The sequence below is a fragment of the Nothobranchius furzeri genome, chromosome 6 (assembly GCF_043380555.1).
Source record: "Nothobranchius furzeri strain GRZ-AD chromosome 6, NfurGRZ-RIMD1, whole genome shotgun sequence".
Lineage (NCBI taxonomy): Eukaryota > Metazoa > Chordata > Actinopteri > Cyprinodontiformes > Nothobranchiidae > Nothobranchius > Nothobranchius furzeri.
The window spans coordinates 30263457-30284885 of record NC_091746.1 but is presented as its reverse complement, the minus strand read 5'-3'; the positions used below and the strand labels follow the sequence as shown (position 1 = coordinate 30284885).

Below are 21429 nucleotides of genomic sequence, written 5' to 3'. Positions count from 1 at the left end.
GGAACAACCGGTAGCTGGAAAACCCGGAGTCATGGACCAGCATGGAATCAGAGGCTCAAGAGCAGCTCTGTTTAACATTTAATGTGTCTTCAGCTTTTCTTGTTGTTCTTTCATATTTTTCATTTTATTGCAGTGATTTAAATAAAATGATGTTATTTTGTCTTTTAGCTTGTTTGTTTGTTTGTTTGTTTGTTTGTTTGGAATTTAAATTTTTTATTTAATCATGTTTATAATAAGTGAATTTTAAAAATGAATAAACTTTCTGACTCTGGTGTAAAATCATCCTGTCCTGAAAAGAAACTTGCATTAAATTTTTAAAGTCCAAAAAATTCTAAGCTACGGTTTTAGTCCCCACTAGGAAACCTCTGGCTGTAAAATCTGCTCTTCTTCCCCACAAGAAATAATAAAAATCTCTGACAACCTGTTCAAGGTTGGGTAGGGAACCAACATGCACACACACACACACACACACACACACACGTTCAATATAACCGTTCCTCTTTCTCTACCCACTGCAGTGCAGAGCCAACTCAGTGAGATTTTTAACCAGTTTAACGCTTCAGTCCAGAGTGTTTTACCTGATGGCGCCATCTAGAGGTCGACAAACGTACTGCCTCACAAGCCGTTCTACACACTTCTGTGTTCACGGCTGAAAGCAACTCCTCTCGTTGCTCTGGCCAACCAACAAAGCTAAAACACATCGTTTTACAATTTTCTTCTCATGTTGTTCTGGTCATTCATTTATCTTTTAAAGACTGGGAGCATCTGCAGTTACACTGGGCTCACAGAGGGCTTAGACAGAGCATTTACCAAAATAACCTCTAGTAAATGAAGAAAAGCACATCGCTCCTTAAGCGTCTGCAGGAGGAACACATCACAATCTCTGTCATGGTGCTCAGGTGTGTGTGTGTGCGTGCGTGCGTGTGTGTGTGTGTGTGTGTGTGTGTGTGTGTGTGTGTGTGTGTGTGTGTGTGTGTGTGTGTGTGTGTGTGTGTGCGCCTGCGTGCGTGCGTGTGTGCGTGCATGCTTGCATGCGTGTGTATGTGTGTGTGTGAGAGAGAGAGAGAGAGAGAGAGAGAGAGAGAGAGAGAGAGAGAGAGAGAGAGAGAGAGAGAGAGAGAGAGAGAGAGAGAGAGAGAGAGAGAGAGAGAGAGAGAGAGAGAGAGAGAGAGAGAGAGAGAACTCAAAAACATAAAAATATTCATGTGATCACAGTCATACAACAGCTGAGTCACAAGTGTGTTTGATTCTAAAATAAGCGTGTCAGGGACACACAGCTGAGCCAGAAACTCACAGATGATAAATGACCCGCACTTGTGTAGCGCCTCTCAGAGTAAGGACTCCAAAGCGCTTTACATTACAGTGTATCATTCATCCATTCACACACACATTCACACACTGACGGTGATGAGCTACGACGTAGCCACAGCTGCACTGGGGCACACTGACAGATACTGCTTAATCATCAAGCACACACACACACACACACACACACACACACACACAGCATCAGTAACCAGCTCAATATGACGCCCCACCAGTGCGAGCCATGCATTTTTAATATAAGAGCCTATTCAGATAAGTGGAGCTGCAGGAGCAGGCTATTACCTGGGAGAAATGGAATGATCCTCTTCTTGGGATCCTTTTGCCCTCCCTCAATTGGGAACTTGTCAAGTAGCTGCATCTGTAGGAAGAGCAGGAGAGTGAACAGCTTAGCATGATCACCCAACAGACTCGGCATTCTGGGATTAACTTGTTTTGTTTCAGAGTGGAAGATAAGAGGATCAATATCCCAATCCCGATCTGGGATTTGAGGATGGAGCCAAGAGGCAATTAGCTCAGCATCAACACATAGCCTGGCTCACTCCAGAGCTCACAGACAGTTCCAGTGATCAGCGCCTGGTACGGTCTAATTCATCTCATTCCATTATTGAAGGAGGTTCACAAGATGCAGAATCAGATAATTCTCCAACTTCCTGTTTGTGTGTTTGTTTAGCTTAGCTTAGCTTAGCTTAGGGAAGCTAACTGAGCTCCCATGACCAGACTCCAAAATGCTTCCACGTACCTAAAGAGTAAATTAAGACTATTGTGTTTACAAAATGATTTCTACATGATCATCGGTAAGTTGCTTTGGACAAAAGTGTCCTCTACACAAACAAAGGCAGGCAAAAACATTCTCCCCTGCCTCCCGCTCCCAGGCTCTGGGTGATAATTCTCATGATGTATAACATTTTCTGTTTGGTTTCATCTTTTTATCAAGAAACAAATAAGAGCTGTGTTCCTAGTTTGATGTTTCCACTTCAGGGGAGGACTGAAGCCAGTCAAACTTTATTCTGAAATGTCACTTCCTGTTCCTGTTAGTGACATTTCAGTGTGCAGGTGAGAAGCAAAATGTCTGGATGTCTGCCATGAAAATCAGCAGCACCTATCGGTCATCAGCGGTACTCGTGTTGGTCCATCTCTAATCAGAGCACCACACAGACGAACCCTTCCCCTGCTAAAGCTGCCGGCTTTCTGCTTTTTGAGTTTTCCGCCTCCTCGCTGCCGCTGCAGCTCTGAACCTGCAGCGGTTGGAACTCTCCGGCCCTGCACGGGACAGAAAGGAAAAAGAAATCCTGCTGAATTTATGGATTTCCTGCCGACTCTGTCAGACGCACAAGGACGGCCAGGTGATGGACGGGCAAAAGAACGGCTTCAAAGGAGCTGCCGTCAGATTCTAAATGAGTCCGAAGCGCTGCTCTAAACAGGAGATGGGGCAAATTTATTTAATAAAAAAACAGCTGGTCAGAGTCAGTCCACCTGGCTCTCCTCTCAGCCAGATGGATGGAGGCTGAGTCATTATTTTACACCACCTCTGGATGTCGGAAGCTTCAAAATACTCTTCCTGCTGACGGATTCCTGGCAGGAGGAGAAGAGCTCACAACCAGCCAGGAGTTGTCGGAAGACTAAAGGAGAAGATGTCAAGAACGGGAGGGGGGGGGGGGGGTATTCCACAGACACACAACCTCAACTTTAACCGTCAGATCCCACTCCCACCGCTCAGCCAGAGAAACCAAACGATTAAATAAAATAAAAAACATTCAAGCCAAAGCACTGCTCCACTCCTCAGACTCCAGCTCACTGTCTCCTTGGTAACCAGCTCAGGGAGAGCGTGAAGACGAGTTGTGAAGAGATGTGATTGGATGCCGCATCGCAGCTCTGGACCACTGGTGGAAACGTAGCGAGTCAGGTTAAAAAAAACTGAACGGAGGAGGATTTGTGTTTTATCTGCTGTCAGAGCCAAGCAGGTTAGGGTGATGTAATGTTTACCTCACCAGCTCCTGTTTCAGGGACTAGTCTGTTTCTGTTAAAGCAGCTCGCACACACACACACACACACACACACACACACACACACACACACACACACACGGTCTTCATCAGAAACAGGAACTATGTTTACTGAACTTCATCCACGAAGCCCGGCGTCCTCCTGAAACACGGTCATTATACCTGACCTGATCAGTGAGCTGAGTCCTGAGAGTACAGCAAACTCACCACGACATCCACGTCTTCCAGAACTTCGGTCCGGATCTGAAAGATGGAACATGTGAAGCTATCCAGAAACCAAAGTGTCTGTGGAGCAGTTTCCTCTCCTCGAACCTGGACGTAATCTTTGTTTACAAGCGTGTCTGAGGCTGGCGACTGCATGGAGACGCAGAGAGGTGGGAGGTTACGTATCGTCACGAACGGGCTCCTACGACTACGTTCTGAACTCCTGGTGGGAGGTTCTGGTCGGTTCCGTGTGACACGTCATGTACAGCTACATCTGAACTTGAAGCATCTTGATTTGCTTGCAACTTGATCTCCAACTCCTCTCCAAGTTCTCTCACATTTTGTGAGTCCTGCATGAAGACTGGGACAAGTTTGAGACTCCGGGACAGAATCCCACCCTCAGAGCCACACAGGGACATTAAAAGCTCTCAGGAATGTTTCACGACGCAGAAAGGAGGTGTTTTGGTTTTTTCGCTGATGTTTCGGCTTCTACTGCAGTCTTCTTCAGAGCTCACCGCTGTTGGCGGCATCACTTCCTTCTCCGTTTATCCGTGGGCAGCAGAGGACGGTGCCGCCAACAGCGGTGAGCTCTGAAGAAAACTGCAGTAGAAGCCGAAACATCAGCGAAAAAACCAAAACACCTCCTTTCTGTGCTAAAAAAGAACCAAGTGATGCAGTTAGAAGAGATGCACAGAATGTTTCACCACATTTTAGAAATGTCTGCAGATTTCCTTGTCCACTTGCATCCTAGTGATGTACTTGTCTGATCCCCATTCAGCGTGGTTTTCCAGTTTGAACTGGCCGCTGGACCACACCAGAACAGCAGGCCTCTGGGCCAGGATTAGATCCTCTGTATAAGGATCTGTGAGAGCAGGCTGAACTTAGGGGACGCCACGCTGCTCCATTAATGTGCACTGGACTGATAAGTCACTTCCTGTTGGGCGAGGGGGGAGGGGGGTCATGTGACTGTGGGGGTTTCTCCCAGGCTTCGTGTTGCTGGAACAGAAACAAACTGAAGCTCTGGAAGAGCTCGTGACCGACGTGACGTTCCCACCATTTCTGGTGGGAAAAGCGACTCGGAGCTGAGTTGATGGGAGATCTGTCGTCTGCGTGTTGCTAGCAGGTTTCCTGTCACTTTAACCAACACACACACACGTGCACGCACACACACACACATCTGTGCATGTGAACACACATGCACACACACTTGCACAAACATGCATGCACCTGCGTACACACACGCACATGCATGCACAAAGGTGTGTGTGTGTGTGTGTGTGTGTGTGTGTGTGTGTGTGTGTGTGTGTGTGTGTGTGTGTGTGTGTGTGTGTGTTAGTTAGGGTCCAACCACAGTTGTCTAAATATAAACTGGCACCAAATCGCTGCCATTATCTGAGGATGGAACCTGATATGCTGGCTTCTGATGGGGGGTGGGGGGGTGGGGGGGGGGGGGTGGACCCGATGGACCAAGATCTGTTTCTGACTCTGTGTGTGTGTGTGTGTGTGTGTGTGGGGGGGGGGGGGGGGGGGGGGGTCCCTAGCAGCTGCAGACATGGTGACTTGTCTGTCTGCAGTTGGCCTCTTGCTCTGCTCCCCCAGAACTCCGGAGACAAACCCGGGAAGAGCCCGGATACCGCTTCCTCTGAGGAATTCACCAGAGTTCGTTTTTTAAATAATTCTGTTGTCTTATTTTGAGAAATACCACAAAGCCCGGGTCAACATCAAATAGCCCTGGAGGTTCTGAACCATCATACTGTTGATGCAGCAGAGCACTCAGAAGCTCTGGCCTGCTAACGCGTTTAGCTGGAGTAACTCAAATGTCACAAGGAAGAAGTTAGTTTTGCATTTGCCTGAAATCTGAGAGTAAAACTGAAAAAACTGTTTTTTATTCCAACTTCACAAAAACAAGAGGGTTTGATCTGCAGCCCCCACGACCCACGACCAAGTAATCTGGTTTACAGGAATTCCGGTTTGGTGGTTTACGGTTTGTCCTGTCGGGAATTCTGCAGGAAAATAAAAGCATCAAATGCTCAGAAAACATCTGTTGGAACTAATGAAAGACCATCGTCTACTGGAACCAGTTAGTGCTTCACCATTACATCACCAGTCAGCAAACAGGAGGAAGAAATGAGATTCGTAGCATTTTTTTTATTTCTAATAAAAGAAGCAGAAACTGGATTTGTTTAATCCTACAAGCTTTGATTCCCGTCCAGCGTTTAACTTCCCTCCAGAGATGGAAGCTAAACGTTCCAACGCCCTTTTCAGCAGCTTGGCTCGGTTCTGTCGACGTAACCCAGAAACATTCTGCTTTCCAGAGCAGAACCACGTTTGTTTGGTCTGAAAGTAGGCCGGCTAGCTCGCAACAGCTCCACCTGGCCCGGGAGGGTGGGAGGAGCCAGCAAAAGCCCTCGGCATCATGGGTGATCTATCCCAGGACTCCTCTCATCTGAGGAGCTCCAAACCTTTCAGCCTGAACTGAGAAGATCTGGATGAGAAGCAAAAGGTCTCCGAGTAGGAAGAGAAGTGTTCCAAACTTCTTCCTGCGGTTTGCTGCACACAGAGATAAAGACCCGAACTTCTGATGGTGGAGCGACACCGGGTTCCCCTAAACCCAGAAAGTCTGATAAGCATCTTCAGACATTTACATTGTAATTAAAGTACCCCCCCCCCACACACACACACACACACACACACACGCACTGTTGTAACTGGGTTAGGGTCGAGAAATGCGGGAATTCTGGTTAAATCCTGAACAGCTGCTAACTTTATGATTGCTGTTAGGGTTTCCTAATGTTTGCTAACATCCCACCAATCCACGTCCGACCCGTTTGCACCGGATCCGTGTTGGGATGGTATAATCTTCAGCTCTGACGTGTGATCGTCCTCCTCAGCTCAGATTCCCAGGTTTGGAAACACGGAGGAACCGGGAGAGGGCTGGAAGGGATAAAAGGAACAAAATGACAAACACAGGAGCTAAAATTAGCCCTCCCGGTTCTGGTGTGTGACAGAGAGGGGAGAAAAGTAGGGCACTGCTGACCCAGTCAGCTGTTAGCTCCCAGCTGTTCCAGAACCAGGAGACTCGGAACCATAAATGTTTGAAGCTGTGACGCTGTCAGGAGCACGGAGAACACCAGAGAACATCTGCCCAGCTTGCTTTCACGTGGCCTACATGGTCGAAACCATCAGAACCTTTATGTTTTGATGGACTTACTGAATCGAGCCGATCGAGGAGAAGAAACGGGTTCTGAAGGAAAAACTGTCCAGCTGCAAGGTCCAGTAAAAACATAAATCAGTGGTTCTGGAGAAGTTCTGGTCCGCTCATCTCTCTGAGGGTTCTGGTTCATGACCAGGTTCAGATACCAGCTTCAGCTTCAAACAGATCACATCACACTCTAGAACATCAGAGGGGACTCGGTGAGTCCGGTTGGGTCGGAACCAGCTCAAACCATCGGCCCTCCGCCGCCGTGTCCACAGCTGGGATCAGACTCAACTCCTGCTTGAATTTGGTCTGATTATGAAGAACAAAAACAGTTTAACTTCAGCGGAACGGGTTAACAAACATTAAAACAACGTTCCCGATTTCCCTTAAAAGAAATCCTGACATCTGGAATGGGAAGTTTTCAGATGCAGAGCGGCTTGTCAAAATCCCAGAGCACTAGATATTTTATTTACTCATCAGAGAAGGTTTCTCTCCTTTTACTTAATAATACAGAGAGCAGCTGCTACGGAAGCCTGGATGTCCAAACGCATCCAAAAAAAATGGTCCAAATGGGAAAAAACGAGCAATCTTCATCCTTGTTTCCACTAAAATGATTGTGTGTTGAGAAAAGGTGGATAATAGTCATAATCTGTGCTAAAGCATGACCACAGTGCAGCTCATCACCAGTAGCATGCGAACGTGTGTGTGAACGAATGAATGAAGAAACAAAACAAAGGAATGAACTAACGACTAAAGCACTCTGGAGTGTTCTGCCTCAGAGAGGGAACGCACAAGTGCTCATTTATCTTTTATCTCATGGCGTACAACCCTGCAGCCCTCAGAGTGTGTGTGAGGATAAATAATTATATTATAAATAAATATCTACACTGAGGTCACTTTCTGGAGATGAAACTTCCTAAAAGTTTCAGTGCTTTTAATTTGAAAAGATTTGCTATGAAACACTTCTTGAGTCTGAGCTACAGCCATTAAAAACCAGCTGAGAAGGAGAGGTCTTCATCAATTACATCATCGTGTAATGGGCCATCAGGAGGAACACACACACACACACACACACACACACATTCAAAACAGTCAAACATGGCCTGGGAAAAGTGTGCGTGTGTGCGTGCGTGTGCGTGTGCGTGCGTGTGTGTGTGCGTGCGTGTGTGTGTGTGCGTGTGGGAGGGACAGGGGGGTGTCCGTATATCAGCCTTGACCCAGATGGAGGGCGTGTAGAACCCGTGTTCCGTGTGCTCCGACCAGCTGGATGTTTACTCAGTGGTTGTTTATTAACCCACGAGCCGCTGGCCGAGCTGAGACCTGAGACTGGCACCGATACCGGTGATCAGTGTGCGAAGTTCTGAATCAGCTGTTTCAGAACAAGAACAGGTCCAAACCCACCTATCAGATGTCCCCCCCCCCCCCCATGACCCAGGCGTACCACCGAGCCGGTCTCCTGGAGGAGGCTCTGTTCAGGATCAGGAGTTCTATGATGAAACATAAATAAAACCACATTCCTGATGGGATATTTTTATATTTAAAACCAAGACGCTGTGAGTGTTTCTGTGAGCGGCAGAGCGAGAGGACATGGTGAACCACATCTGCTCCATTCGTATTTCCTTTCATCCCAAGCTGCCGATAACATTTCACCTTCAGCCCAACGCTCCACGCTCCGGAAAACCAGGAAATAACGACAACAGAAACTTTTCTCCTCACAGTAAGCAGCAGCAGTTTGGCTGAAAGAGAAGACCTTGAGAAGGTTCCCCATGAAGAAGAGCTTCCATAAGGGGAGACCTTGGGCGGAGCGGAGGCTCAGGCCAATGAGGAACACTGGGATGGAGAGGAGTAGCTGCCGTGTGTGTCTCCAGACAACAGACATCAGGACAGTGGACATGTTTTATAAACACACGGCCAAAAGCAGAGAATGTTTCAGCGGCTCGAGCTGCTGGACCGAGAAGAAACTAGAACCAGATGTTCAAGAAGCTGCAGCAGAAACAGACGGAGTGACAGAATTCTTGGTTCAATGAGCAGGAATTCCAGCAGGATGATCTGGGAATAAAACAGCCTGTATTCTAAATTCACCTGCTGGATATGGTCCATGAAGAATCTGGCCTGTTCAAGCAGCTTTCAGACATTATTTCTATTTTTATTCAGCTTTGGCTGGAATTCATGTCCCGACCCAGTCTGGATCCGGATCGTCCCAGTGCCGTCTGCACCAGAAGAGATGTAGAGAGATGGTGAAAGCTCTCAGACCATCAGCTCATCTGAGCAGTACAGAAACGGTACAGACCGAATCAGGAACCAGAACCGGTTTCCCAAGACCTCTGCTGTGTCCGCGGTTCTCTCACCTGCAGCAGGTAAATGTTTGGACAGGATCGGTTCCAGAACGCTCCGAAAACACGGAGATCAACCAGATATCAAGCATCCCAGGACGACAAAAGGAAACTTTTATTTGATTTTTCAGTGGAGACGGGCGGTTCTGAGGACCGGAGCGACGCATCGTCCCTGTGTCGGTGAGGGCATGTCGCATCGAGACAAACAAACAAACAAACAAACAAACAAACGAGCAGCACAGAAATAGGTTATTACACATTTATAAAGTACATCTCGTATATTTACCCAATTATGTCTTCAACTGAGCAAACAGGAGGAGATTCTGGTTCATTTGGGACTTTCTAGACTCAGGCCATATCCAGTATTTTTCCCAGGAATATATTTGGAAAGTCTGAGCTTTTTCCCAGAATTCCCCCATCTTACTTTATCTATGCTGTCTCTTGAGTGGTCCAGTTAAGTATAAGTGAAGTAATCAAACTACTTCTTATGCCTCAGAGCTGACCGAAAATCCTGTGTTCAACTATAGTGTGTGTGTGTGTGTGTGGGTGTGTGTGTGTGTGTGTGTGTGGGGGGGGGGGGGGGGGGGGGTCTGCAGATTCAGACTTTTTATTTTAAGGATGTAAATTAAAACTTCGATGTGCCGCACATCCATAACATTGAGTCAGTTGCCGGATGAGAGCCACTTTTCCTGACAAGCTATTAAAACCTGACCAAGAGCTGTGACCTTTGACCTTTGCTGTCTGAGAAAACAAACAAAATGGATTTCACAGATGCTGAGTTTGGTCTGGTCGGTCTGCAGATATCCAGAAGTCGTTAGGTTCCTCTCAGCAGCTGAACATCATGTCTACCTCGCTCAGTCACGTATAACCCCATATGGGGGCGGGGCTAATAAACTCTGGTTCTACCCATCCCCCCCAACGCGCTGACCGATGCTGGTGAAGCATCCTTACGAGTGGGCCCATCAGGTTTGCCTCCACTGAACCAGAAGAGGAAAGTATTTGAACTACAGGAAAGAGCAGCTCTAAATAAAGAAGTGCACGCACACACACACACACACACACACACACACACACACACACACACACACACACACATAAAATGCATTAAACTGACTTCCATGTGGATTTTTTCCGTGCTTATACAACCTAAAACGGGCCTGACAGCTCCCTGACGTTTTGAGGGCAACGCAGGGATAAGAAGAGAGGAAGAGGAGCATGGAGAGAAGATCCAGAGGGAGCGGCGCTACATCTCCACCAGGCTGAGGAATACAAACTGCATCCTCCCGACCAATAAGCAACGGTGATTCATGGAGGCTACGAGCCGGCGGCAGTGGCGTGCCTCGCTCATTAATCTATACAAAACAACGCTGCAGCTTTATGAGTCGGACCTGCTGAAGAACAGCATCAGCAGAAACACCACCCACATGCCGAGAGTGATGGAGGATTACCTGGAGGTCAAAGAACTTGCTGTATCTTCTGTAGATGATGTGGGAGGTGTTGTCAGAGTAGGTGACATTGATGACGTACACCTGTCGAGAGAAGAAAGGAGCTGTTAAAACATGAGAAAGAACCCCGACGTCGTCTCAACTCCTTCAGATAAAAGATAAAAGTTCTGAACCGCCGACGGCGGCTGGCGTCTACCAGGATCCCAGAGCTGCTGAAACCATTTAGAAAATCAACGAGTTTGAGTTTCGTCTCATCATAAAGGTCATGAAGGTCATCATAAAACGGGGTGGGTCTAAGGTCACAGGTCATGTGCATCACTGGTGTCTTTATCATGAAACAAAAGCACATTATGATAAATGACCTGCACTTGTGTGGCACCTTCCTGAGTCAGAGGACTCCAAAGCACTTTACACAACAGTAGATCCTTCATCCGTTCACACACTGATGGTGATGAGCTAGAATGTAGCCACAGCTGCCCTGGAGCGCACTGACAGTCGGAGTATTAAGTAGGCAGCGGTACATTTCAGACCCCTTTAACAGAACCTTCCCACCTCCCCACTCGAGTGATGTCACACTCATTCATCTTTCTGGGTGACGGCGACCTCCTCTCAGCTCGATGACCCGCCAGCCTTCAGCAGCCCCGAGAGGCTCCATGAGATGAGATTCAGACCGTTTATCTGTCATGAGGAGGTAATGGATGCCACCATCGACCCTAATCTAATAAAACATGGATTACCAAGGTAACGGATATGGAGGCCAGGAACGTTCCACCAGAGCAGCTGGGACCACTCTGAAGGACCTGGACAGGAAGCAGCATGAACTTCTGCTAGGTGTGTTTTAAATAAGCCATTTTACCAACGCCAGGTACAATCACAGACTCCATAAATAAGATGGACAAACCCTTCGCTCCATCACCCGCACGTTTCTGAAGAGCTGAAATGAAGCCCAGTGGGCAGTTCCCACCACCCCCACCCAGATGATCGACACCCATCAAACTCTGAACAACCGTAGCCGCGAGCTAACTGAAGCTAACGGAGGTTGGCGTACGTTTTTAGCCAGAAGACCACAGTTGAGTCCCTCTGCTACCCTTCGCCTTCTAGCCAGTAACACTTCTAATGCGAGGCAGAGGTCGAGGTCCTTCCTGGAGTAAGCAGGAGGGCAAGCAGCTAGCGCTAGCGCTGACGGCTCATCTCCCAAACTCTGGAACTCCCTTCCGCCTCACAACAAGGACATGAACTCATACACAAAATTTAAAAAAACAACTCAAAACTCACCTCTTCATATCAATTTTAGAATGCCTTGTTTGTTATCTTTACTTATGCTGTACTTATGTCTACTTTTGTTTCATTGAATGATTTGTGTTTTTATTCTGTACAGTGTCCTTGAGTGGCCAGAAAGGTGCTTTTTAAATAAAATGTATTATTATTATTATTATTATTATTATTATTATTATTATTATTATTATTATTATTATCATCTGCTACCAGTCAATCAGAAGGACACGTACCTCATAAATCACTATTACAAGTTTTTATTTCATCTAAATGGATGAGTAATAAAAATTCATATATTGATATAGCGCCTTCTAGAGTCCTGGATGGCGCTTTACAACACAATCAGTCATTCACCCATTCACACACACACACACACACATTCACACCCTGGTGGTGATGAGCTACACTGTAGCTACAGCTGCCCTGGGGCACACTGACAGAGGCAAGTCTGCCGGTCCCTCCTGACATCATCAGCAGGCAAGGTGTCTTGCCCAAGGACACAATGACAGCAACAGACTGAGTGGGACTCGAACCTCCAACCTTCCAGGACAAGCACTTAACTCATGTGCCACCGTCGCCCCGTGGTTAATTAGTAAACCTAAAATGTTTTTGAACCAGACTATAAACATGTTTAGTTCTGCAGGAACCTTGCCTTGATGTCTTGGCCCCGCCCCGGTTACCTAGGAGATACGCCATCGGGAGCCGCCAAGACGTGTTCCAGTGTTCATGTTCTACCGAGGCGTGTGTTCTCCGTTTGTTAGCCATTTAGCTAGCTGAGCGAGGATACACGAGACGTGTCTTGTAGCCTAGCCTTGGTCAAAAATTACCCAGAATACACCGCGGTATTTTCTAAAGGACGGCGGATCAGAAGCCGGCAGCTACTTCGGGGACAATTTTCAAGTTTAAAAGTAAGTCAGCTAATTTAAAATGTTTTTTAAGATCCAAAGAAGTTATCTATGGTTGGTTAGCAGCTTAGCAGTTGCAGCTTCGGTGGCTAGCGGGTAGTAACTCACTTATATTTAATTTAATAAACATATGCACAATTTAAAACGTAAAAGTCTCGTTATATATTTATATTGCAACTAATACGTGTAAAATATAACGTTATCTTCCGTGTCACGTGACGTTACGTGACCACCCTGGAAGCCGCGGTCACGTGATGCAAGTCTGTTCCATTTAACCGTTTTCTTTGACCAAGGAAGGACCGTGTCCTCGTAAGCAAGGCGTCTGGCCTCGCCAGACATCGCCTCGCAAGGCCAGGCACCTAGGCATTGAGAAACACCCAATGACAAGTTGCAGCCAACCCCTAGAGGATGAGGCGGGAACTGCAACTGATTACACTTCCCTGTTGGCTTTACTTCTAGTTTCGCCCTTGGGTACAACTTATGGATGTACTATTGGTGCAGAATTATTTGTAGTTGCAAACCTGAAGTGAAAATCAGCTGTAGACAGTACAGGTAAACCTCGACAATGAGAATATGGTACAAAAGTTAATTAATTTCTGTAATTCTACTTAAAACGTGAAACTAATCCATGAGAAACTCATTGCATGCAAAGAGAAATATTAAAAGCCTGAATTTGTTATAACTGTGACGATTACGTCTTACAGCTGATAGAAACCCCAAATTCAAAAACTCAGACAATTAGAATATTGTGAAAAGGGTCGATATTCTAGCGACACGCTCTAATCAGCTGATGAATCTCATTTTTAGAGTTTCACCTGCAGATTTTTTCACAGACACAAAACAACAATTACACATCTTCAAAAAGTACACCAACAACAGTCTTTGAGTCTTTTAGTCACAAGTACAGACAAATCTCATATTTAGCCTTTTGCTCCAGGTAATCCAGAACAAGTGTTATAAAGCACATCCACACCTGTGTTTGGACACGTGAGGGTTAGGGTTAACCTGTGTGTATTTTTATCTCTCAGACACGATCTTCCCACAGACTCATTTTCATCACATTTTTATCCACAACAGACACAAGTTAGTGGATAAAACTGCAGAAATCCATTGATGTCACAAATGCTGCAATACAAGCCACACCTTCTTTTGTCCCCATAGAGTTAAACTTGTTGCTTATTGATTTGCCCACACAGCAGGGGGCGCTGCTAGACTCAGTGAAATTAGCAACTTTTTCATATTTTTGGGTTATTTTCTAGAGCCAGTATGTGCTAAAACGACCCTTTATGGGGTTCATGAAAGGCCACCCAGACCCTATCGCACCCTTTGGCCATATTCCACTTGCAACTTCAAAGTTGCCGGTCATCGTGTGATTCTCATGCATGAGCTCCTGATCCATGTTACATGTATCTGCTTCCCGAACAGTCCCAACACAAGTGCCGCTCTGCTCAACCCCTCTCTCACTCCTCGTCAACGCCATCACTTCGCTGAACCACTGTTTACCCGGACACTGCCTTGCTTCAGCTCCAGCCAGTCCTCCTCCACGTGTGGAACGGCACCATCCTTGTTTCCCACCACAGTTCGTCCGTCGAAGCCGACAATTTTAGATCATGAACACAGCGGATTTGTTTAATTTTGCGATGAATCACTCCTGTAGACACTTAGGAACGCTGGGAGACGTTTCAGCTGTTAGGTTTTAGGTGTTAAAAAGATGAACGCACAGCGAGGATATAGCCACGCTTTTACAAACGGACACCAGGGGGTGCTAAAAGCAAGCTAAACGGCTTTTCTCCACTTAGCTCAGATAGTTTTACTAGTTTAACTAATGTTATAGAAAAAGTGGCTAACGTTTATACGAGCTGGTTTGCTAAGCTAGCAGAACTAGCCTCCCATCATCTGCACTACAAAGCAAACACTCTAAAATAACACCTGTTAGTATTTTGTCTGTTACCTCGAGTTCAAAGTAACAAGTCACTAATAATTTTGCTCCTAGATGAGCTCCATACGTATCTGTTGGATACTTGTGCACCAGTGTCCATAAAGGAACTCAGAACTTCCTTTAATCCTTCACAATAAGAGTCTCAAACATGTGCACGTACATTGGAAGCTTATAGTTTATTCCTGTTGTCTGATTTATGAGTGAAATCATCTAATAAAGCAGAGACTTCCTGGTAAAAAGATCCATTAAACAGAAACCCACTCAGATCACTGAACACTTGACTGTTTCTGGTATCAGAAGACAAGAGGACAACTTGCTTCTGCTCCTTTTTCCAGGCCGCTGAATCCATCTGACCTCCATCACTCCAACCCTCCATGTTTGCACAAAGTCTCTGAAGCAGAGCGGGGATGAACGAGGTCTGGAGGAAGACGCCAAGGGGAGAAGAGCAACAGCCGGGACCAGAACTGCAGGCTGACAAGCCTCCATGCTGCTGCTGGAAGCGAGCCGTGCAGAGGCCGAGACGTTCTGAGCACGGTGGGATGTCGCCACGGCGACTAGCGCCGGTGTTTGGTAACACAGAAATGTGTCTCATCCAGAAGCTCCATTATGTAGCTCATTACCAGAGGTGCTAACGAAGGGAAGATCAGAGGAAGAGGAGGTGTTCTCACGGCATGCAGGAGGATCTTTAACGCTTCAAATCCTGATCACAAAAAAGATTAAGTACCAGGTGGAGAGTTTGGTGATTATGGTCTGGGCCACACCTCCAATTAGATACAGAGAGGAGGTGTAGGAAGCAAGTCAGGCTGGAGGCTTCAAACCCCAGCAGCAGATGGGTATCTGATGGCAGCCGCAGTGGAAAACAGAACCGGCACCCATCCTTCGGCTGAAAATATCCTTCCTAAACTTACGGGCCTCCCAGTTCCCGAAATAAACTCATTCCTCTCCGCAGGCAGCAAATTAGGACCAGGCCGCTGCCTCCCAGGATAACTTGTAATTATACGTCTTTATTCAGAATATGATGGCATGCTGTGTTCCTTCAGATTTCCGAGGATAAAAACCGGATTCGGCACCGGAGGACGGGGTCTGACTTGCTCTGATGGAGTGTAATCGGGACTGAACGGGCCTGATCAGGTCTGACACTGAGGGCTGATGGGGGCTCACTCCACAGCAACAACAGACGCTGAGACTTATTTCAGAAGCTGGAGCTTCCTCCACAGCCAGAATCGTGTCTGACGGGTTCATACAGGAGATCAAACTCAGAGATTCCAGAACAAGCCGGATCCAACGTCCTCTCTTAATTAAACCGTCTAAAACAAGGATTTTCATCAAGATTCTCTTCAGATCCTTCAAGTCTAAAAATGACTCACAAACAATCAGATGATGGCAAAAATACAAGGAAACCGCTAAAGAGCTGGAGGAGCTGGAGTGTCCCAGATAGCAAACAGAGAGCCGACTTCGTTGATATTCCCACCACGGAAAAGTGGGACTGGGAAACAAAAGTTCCTTTTATGCTCAGAAACATGAATTCCCACAAAAGAACAAATTGAATCTCTGATTGTTTCATTATGTTTATCAAAACCAGCCACAGAGATGAATAAATTACAGCATCCTTCACGTTACAACAGACTAGTTTAGATATTAGAGGTAAAAACTCACAGCCTGACTGGAGCGGAGGATCCAGCAGCCGGAGGAAGCATCGGGAAGCAAACGGGACCAACCCCGCCTAAACTAAACTACCAGATCTGAAATAAGGCACAAAGCAGAGCAAAGGCGTGTTTTCAGACCATGAAAGTCCAGATGATCCCAAAAAAAAGATCTGCCTGGAAAGATGTTTTCCTGCACGAGACTGGAGTCGTTCCACCACGATGGGACTAAATATAAACTCCAGTTCAGACACAGGAAACACAGTAAAACGTTTAAAGGTTGTTTCACTGGGGAAGTCACGTCTGGAGACTGAAGTCTAGATCACCGACCGACCACATCAGTCAGAACCATGCCTTTACCTTCTTCTGTTGTGTTTGGGCCACCAGCTGAAAAACAACACAGGGCTGCTCGATGATGGCGATAACTAGAATCACCATGATTCTGACTGAAATGAGATTATTTAAGACAACTTTTAATTACTGGCGATTTTACAGAAAACAGCGGGGGGGGGGGGGGTCGTCTCATTTTGTTTTTATAATCAAGTCAAAAGCAGATAAAATATTCAAGCAGCAAGTAGAACAAAGCAGGCTCACAGGTGTTAAGTGTGGAAACAAAACCAGTTTCATCTCCTGCAAATGCACGTAGTTGGACTGTTTTTGTGTAAAAGTTTAATAAAAGAAGTTTACGTTTTGGTTGCCTAAGGACTTTTTGCAGATGATGTGGTTCTGTTGGCGTCATCAGAACGTGATCTGCTGCTTTCGCTGGAGCGCTTCGCAGTCAAGTGTGACGTTTAAAAATCAGCTCCTCTAATTCTGAGACCATGGTCTTGATTCGGAAAAGGGCAGAATGCCTTCTCCGGGTCAGGGATGAGGTCCTGCCCCAAGTGGAGGAGTTTAAGTATCTCGGGGTCTTGTTCACGAGTGAGGGAAAACTGGAGCGTGAGATCGATAGGCGGATTGGTGCTGCATCTGCAGTGATGCGGGCGTTGTACCGGTCTGTCGTGGTGAAGAGAGAGCTGAGTCAGAAGGAGAAGCTCTCGATTTACCGGTGGATCTACGTTCCTACCCTCACCTATGGTCACGAGCTTTGGGTAGTGACCGAAAGAACGAGATCACGGATACAAGCGGCTGAGATGAGTTTTCTCCACAGAGAGGCTGGGCTCTCCCTTAGAGATAGGGTGGGAAGCTCGATATTCCGGGAGGGGCTTGGAGTAGATCCGCTGCTCCTCCATGTTGAGAGGAGCCAGTTTAGGAGTCTGTGAAATCTTGATCCCATTACGGCTTGGTTCTGAGAGCTCCTGAAGATAAAATCCAATCATTTCTGCTGATAAAACTACATAAATAAGACTGGACAGGAATCCTGTTCTCTCGCAGGCAAAAATCCATTTTTGGGTTGTAGGCATTATTCAGAGAGCAGACTAGAAATGAATCACTTCTTCATAACTGTGGAGGTTAAACTCCCTGCTAGCCACACTGAGAGACTGGGTGTTTACAGTGAAGGGAGGAGAGATCTGGACCATGACGATGCAAACCTGACTCCATCCAGCCGTTTGCGTTAACGCCGCAGAGCCGAAGGGAAGAAGCAGCAGGGACAGGAAAATGCTCGTGTGAAAGCAAAACCTGCTTCTGGGTGTTTTTCATGAGAAAATAACAATAAAACCTGGTCGAACGCTCCAAAAAGTAAAAGGCAGGATTTTGTTTTTATGACACATTCTTTAGTTACTTCTGACTCAGACTGACCTCCTTTCAGTGTTTATTATGCATCGTTCTGTCCAGTCGTGAGTTATTCTTGCAGAACTGATGTTTTACATGATTCCAGTGATCTGTGCATCGCTGCTACCGTCTGATTCCTTTTCTGATTTGTTTTCGTGCTTCCTTATTAAACCCAGCAGTAAAGTCACTCAGACGTAGGACATCAGCCACTGAAAACGTGTTATTATTCAAACATTATTAATTATTAGTAATTCTGAACCCTTTAAACTCATATTAATAAATTAACTTTCCCCCGTTTTCCTTCTGATTCAGATCCGAGTGGTCTGACGTAATCAGGTCAGATGATTCCTCTCATAAAACAACTCATGATGCACACACACACACTTCCTGTCATCTCCGCTGCATGATGACATCATCAGAAGTCCAGCTGTTTACAGGAACATCGGGATGTGCCAGAGGCAGGCTGCCCACCCCACTAAACAAAAACCTTGTAAGCTTTTGTTCTGTTTGATAAACCAATAAATATCTGAGGGAGCAGAAATGTTTTATGGACCCAGATGACCTGGGAGGAGAGAAGGACCAGTGTGCGACTCTTGAAAACACACACACACCCCACTGGTCTGGTCCTTCAAGCTCTTTGTTTCTGACAACATTCCCAGATCTCCCAGGTCCTCCTTGTCCTCTCAGGATAATTGTTTCCAGCTGGTTTGACTCACAGACAACTGGGAATCAGGGAATGTTTAGTTCTATCTTCGGAGTCCTTTCCTCTTCTCAGAGCAACGAGACTCGTCTCCAGAGACGGGAGACTAAAGAAGCTGGGCCAGACTCCGGATCGCCGAGTCGCTGGAATCTCGAGCCTCCTCTAGGAACCCACAGACCGAACAGGAAATGATCCAAACTGGTTTTCCCTGGTTCTACTGAGGGCTGACTCTAACCAATCGGACGAGGGTTTCAGCCTCTCCTCTGAGGTTCTGTTGGGTCATGAGGGTCAGAACATCAACGTGATTGGTGGTTCCCAAACGTTCTTCCTTGAGGAACCCCTTATCTGTGTCCAAGACAAACCCAGACCCCCCAACCCAACTCGCATGCACAGGAATTACCTTCACACAGACGTGAAGAGTTCTGATGCGCTATTGGACTTTTATAAATGTCATTTTAAACGTGTAGTCATGGTAACCTCACAGCCTCTGCACAGACCGAGTCGTAGGCTCGCTCCGGGAACGCCTGAACTAAAAGATGCTAAAATGAAAATCAGGTTCTTCTGGTTTCCCTCTTATGGAAATTAGGATTTTCCAAGTTTACTTTCTGGAGCTGGAACGTCCTGGTTGGAGAACTTTAACAGAACTGAGAACATGTTTTTGCTGCTGATCTAACTGTGCTGATGTGGGTCCAGTCTGGTCCTCCTGGTTCTGGTTCTAAAGGAGCTGGTGCTGACGATGCTGCTCTGGAAAACCTTAACCTGCTGTTTCTTCTGACAGGACGAGTCCGACTCGTTATTCTCTAAACGAATGTGAATTAAGTGTCATCTGGACCGGATCACAACTGGGACCGGTTCTATTACTGAGCAGAATTTGGAAGAAAAAAAAACAACAACTGGATTTAAGGAAAACACGTTTTGGGCCAAACCTGTCAACATTATCAGCTCTCTGGAGGCGGATCAGAACCAGAACTATCGATAACAGCGGATGGTTGTTCAGACGAAGTGGTAAACAACGATTCCGTGTTCCAGCAGCAGGAACGCTGCTCCGGGCGCTGAACAGACCCGCCTGCATTCCAGACCCGATTACGGAACACAAAACTACAACACAGGAAGTGACATCAACAGCAACTGGTCCTGTCAGAAACAGCATTCTGGGTTTATCAACCTTCTCATCACGAATGTTCACATGCTCCTCAGAGCTTCACCTGGGACCGGTTCTACTCAGCTGATGGATCCACCCGCTCCTCCAGACCTGCAGAAGCTTCCCGTGGAAAACGGGAACTTCCTGCTGAATTTCTCCGTGTGGAGAATCAATGAGCCGATTGTTTCTGTAACCTTTCAGTAGGCGAGCATAATGTCCTTCTGACTGAAACCGGATCTGGTCTGGACCATGAAGGGCTGGCTCACACTTACAACAAGTGTGCTATTGATGAGTGAAGCACTGGGGTCAAAGGTCAGGGGAAGGGATAACGCAGCTTCCATCACCTCAGAACAGTTACCTGACCTTAGAGCCAGAGGAGCTTGATGTCACCTGAACCTGGATCACATCACGATTACTAAACTAACATCTGAGAGACAATAAAATCTAAATATTCATGTCCATTTTTTTTGTTTTGTTTTGTTTTGTTTTGTTTTGTTTTGTTTTGTGGGTGTGGTTTAAACCTTTTTTAATTGTTTCTAAGCAGTCACTCTGAGATAACATGCAGGCTGAACATCTACACCCAGTGAGCCGGATCTTGCCGGAACAAGATCCGGCAACTGTCTTATTTTGAAAGGACCGTTCCGGCAACTCACGCGACCAACTTGTGTTATACGCAGGGTCCAAATTAAAAAAGCTTTTATCATCACTTCCAAAAGTGATGTCCCTTTTCAGTGGAAACATCAAAAGGAAGCAGAAAGGAAAGACAATGGGAAACGTTTAAAGGGAGGAAAACATGGACCAAAATGGAAAATAGAAGAAAAAAGAAAGGCAAAAGCACAGGAGCACTGACAGGAAGAAGAAAGCAGAGCGAATATTGAAGGGAGAGAAAGACAGGAAAAAAGAGGAGGACTAATAAAAAGTGAATATAACTCGTGTCAGAAGAGGGGAGAGTTTCGCAAATCCAGTTAAAGATAAGATTGTCACAAATATAGTGTAAGGGGCCCCGTGTCTGTGTTCGCCTTGGGCCCCCAAATTGCTAAATCCGCCACTGCTCCGTTGACGTCACGTCACTGGTGGGGCCCGCGCGCACTCCGCGGTTTTTGCGGTCGGTATCTTTTTGAAGTGCAGTTCAAAGGTAACTCATTAGGTGAAAAATGTGAAGCCAGGTAGCAGATTTTCTTCAGGATTGAGAGGAAATGCAGAAGACAAACAGATAGGACAGAAAAATAGTCGAAATTAAAACAAGTTTGTTTTTGTACCTGGAGGTTGCAACAGGAGGGAGAGGGCTGAAGCACTTTGAAAATGTGGGCGCAGGTTTTAATTGTCAAAAACTCCAGCGAACCGACCCGGACCCCCGTGTCTGTTTTGTCTTTAGTGAACTTGGTTTCACGTCAGTGTTTGCGTTCCGGGAACGTTTGTCTGCACCAATCTCCTGCAGTAGCTTCCGATAGAAAACAGACGGTGAAACTCTAGTGTGACAGTGAGTGTCCTGTCACAATGTCCCGATTGATCATGCGCCCTGGCTACTTGGCCAAAGGGATGTCCCTTTGGCTGACTGGTTAGAGCGTATGACTCTCACCCGGGAGTCTGGGGATCGAATCCC

General features: G+C 46.4%; 1 protein-coding gene across 6 annotated transcripts in view; it reads right to left on the bottom strand.

Moving 5' to 3' along the window:
- sh3pxd2aa (SH3 and PX domains 2Aa) overlaps positions 1 to 21429 on the bottom strand; it is a 92017-nt gene that overhangs the window by 66462 nt on the left and 4126 nt on the right. For all 6 annotated transcript variants that reach the window (XM_015973249.3, XM_070552115.1, XM_070552116.1 and 3 more), the window contains exons 2-3: positions 10514 to 10594; positions 1609 to 1684 (exon numbers count right to left, since the gene is read on the bottom strand). In XM_015973249.3, coding sequence (XP_015828735.3) covers positions 1609 to 1684; positions 10514 to 10594 — 157 coding nt within the window. The remainder of the gene's footprint in view (positions 1 to 1608; positions 1685 to 10513; positions 10595 to 21429) is intronic.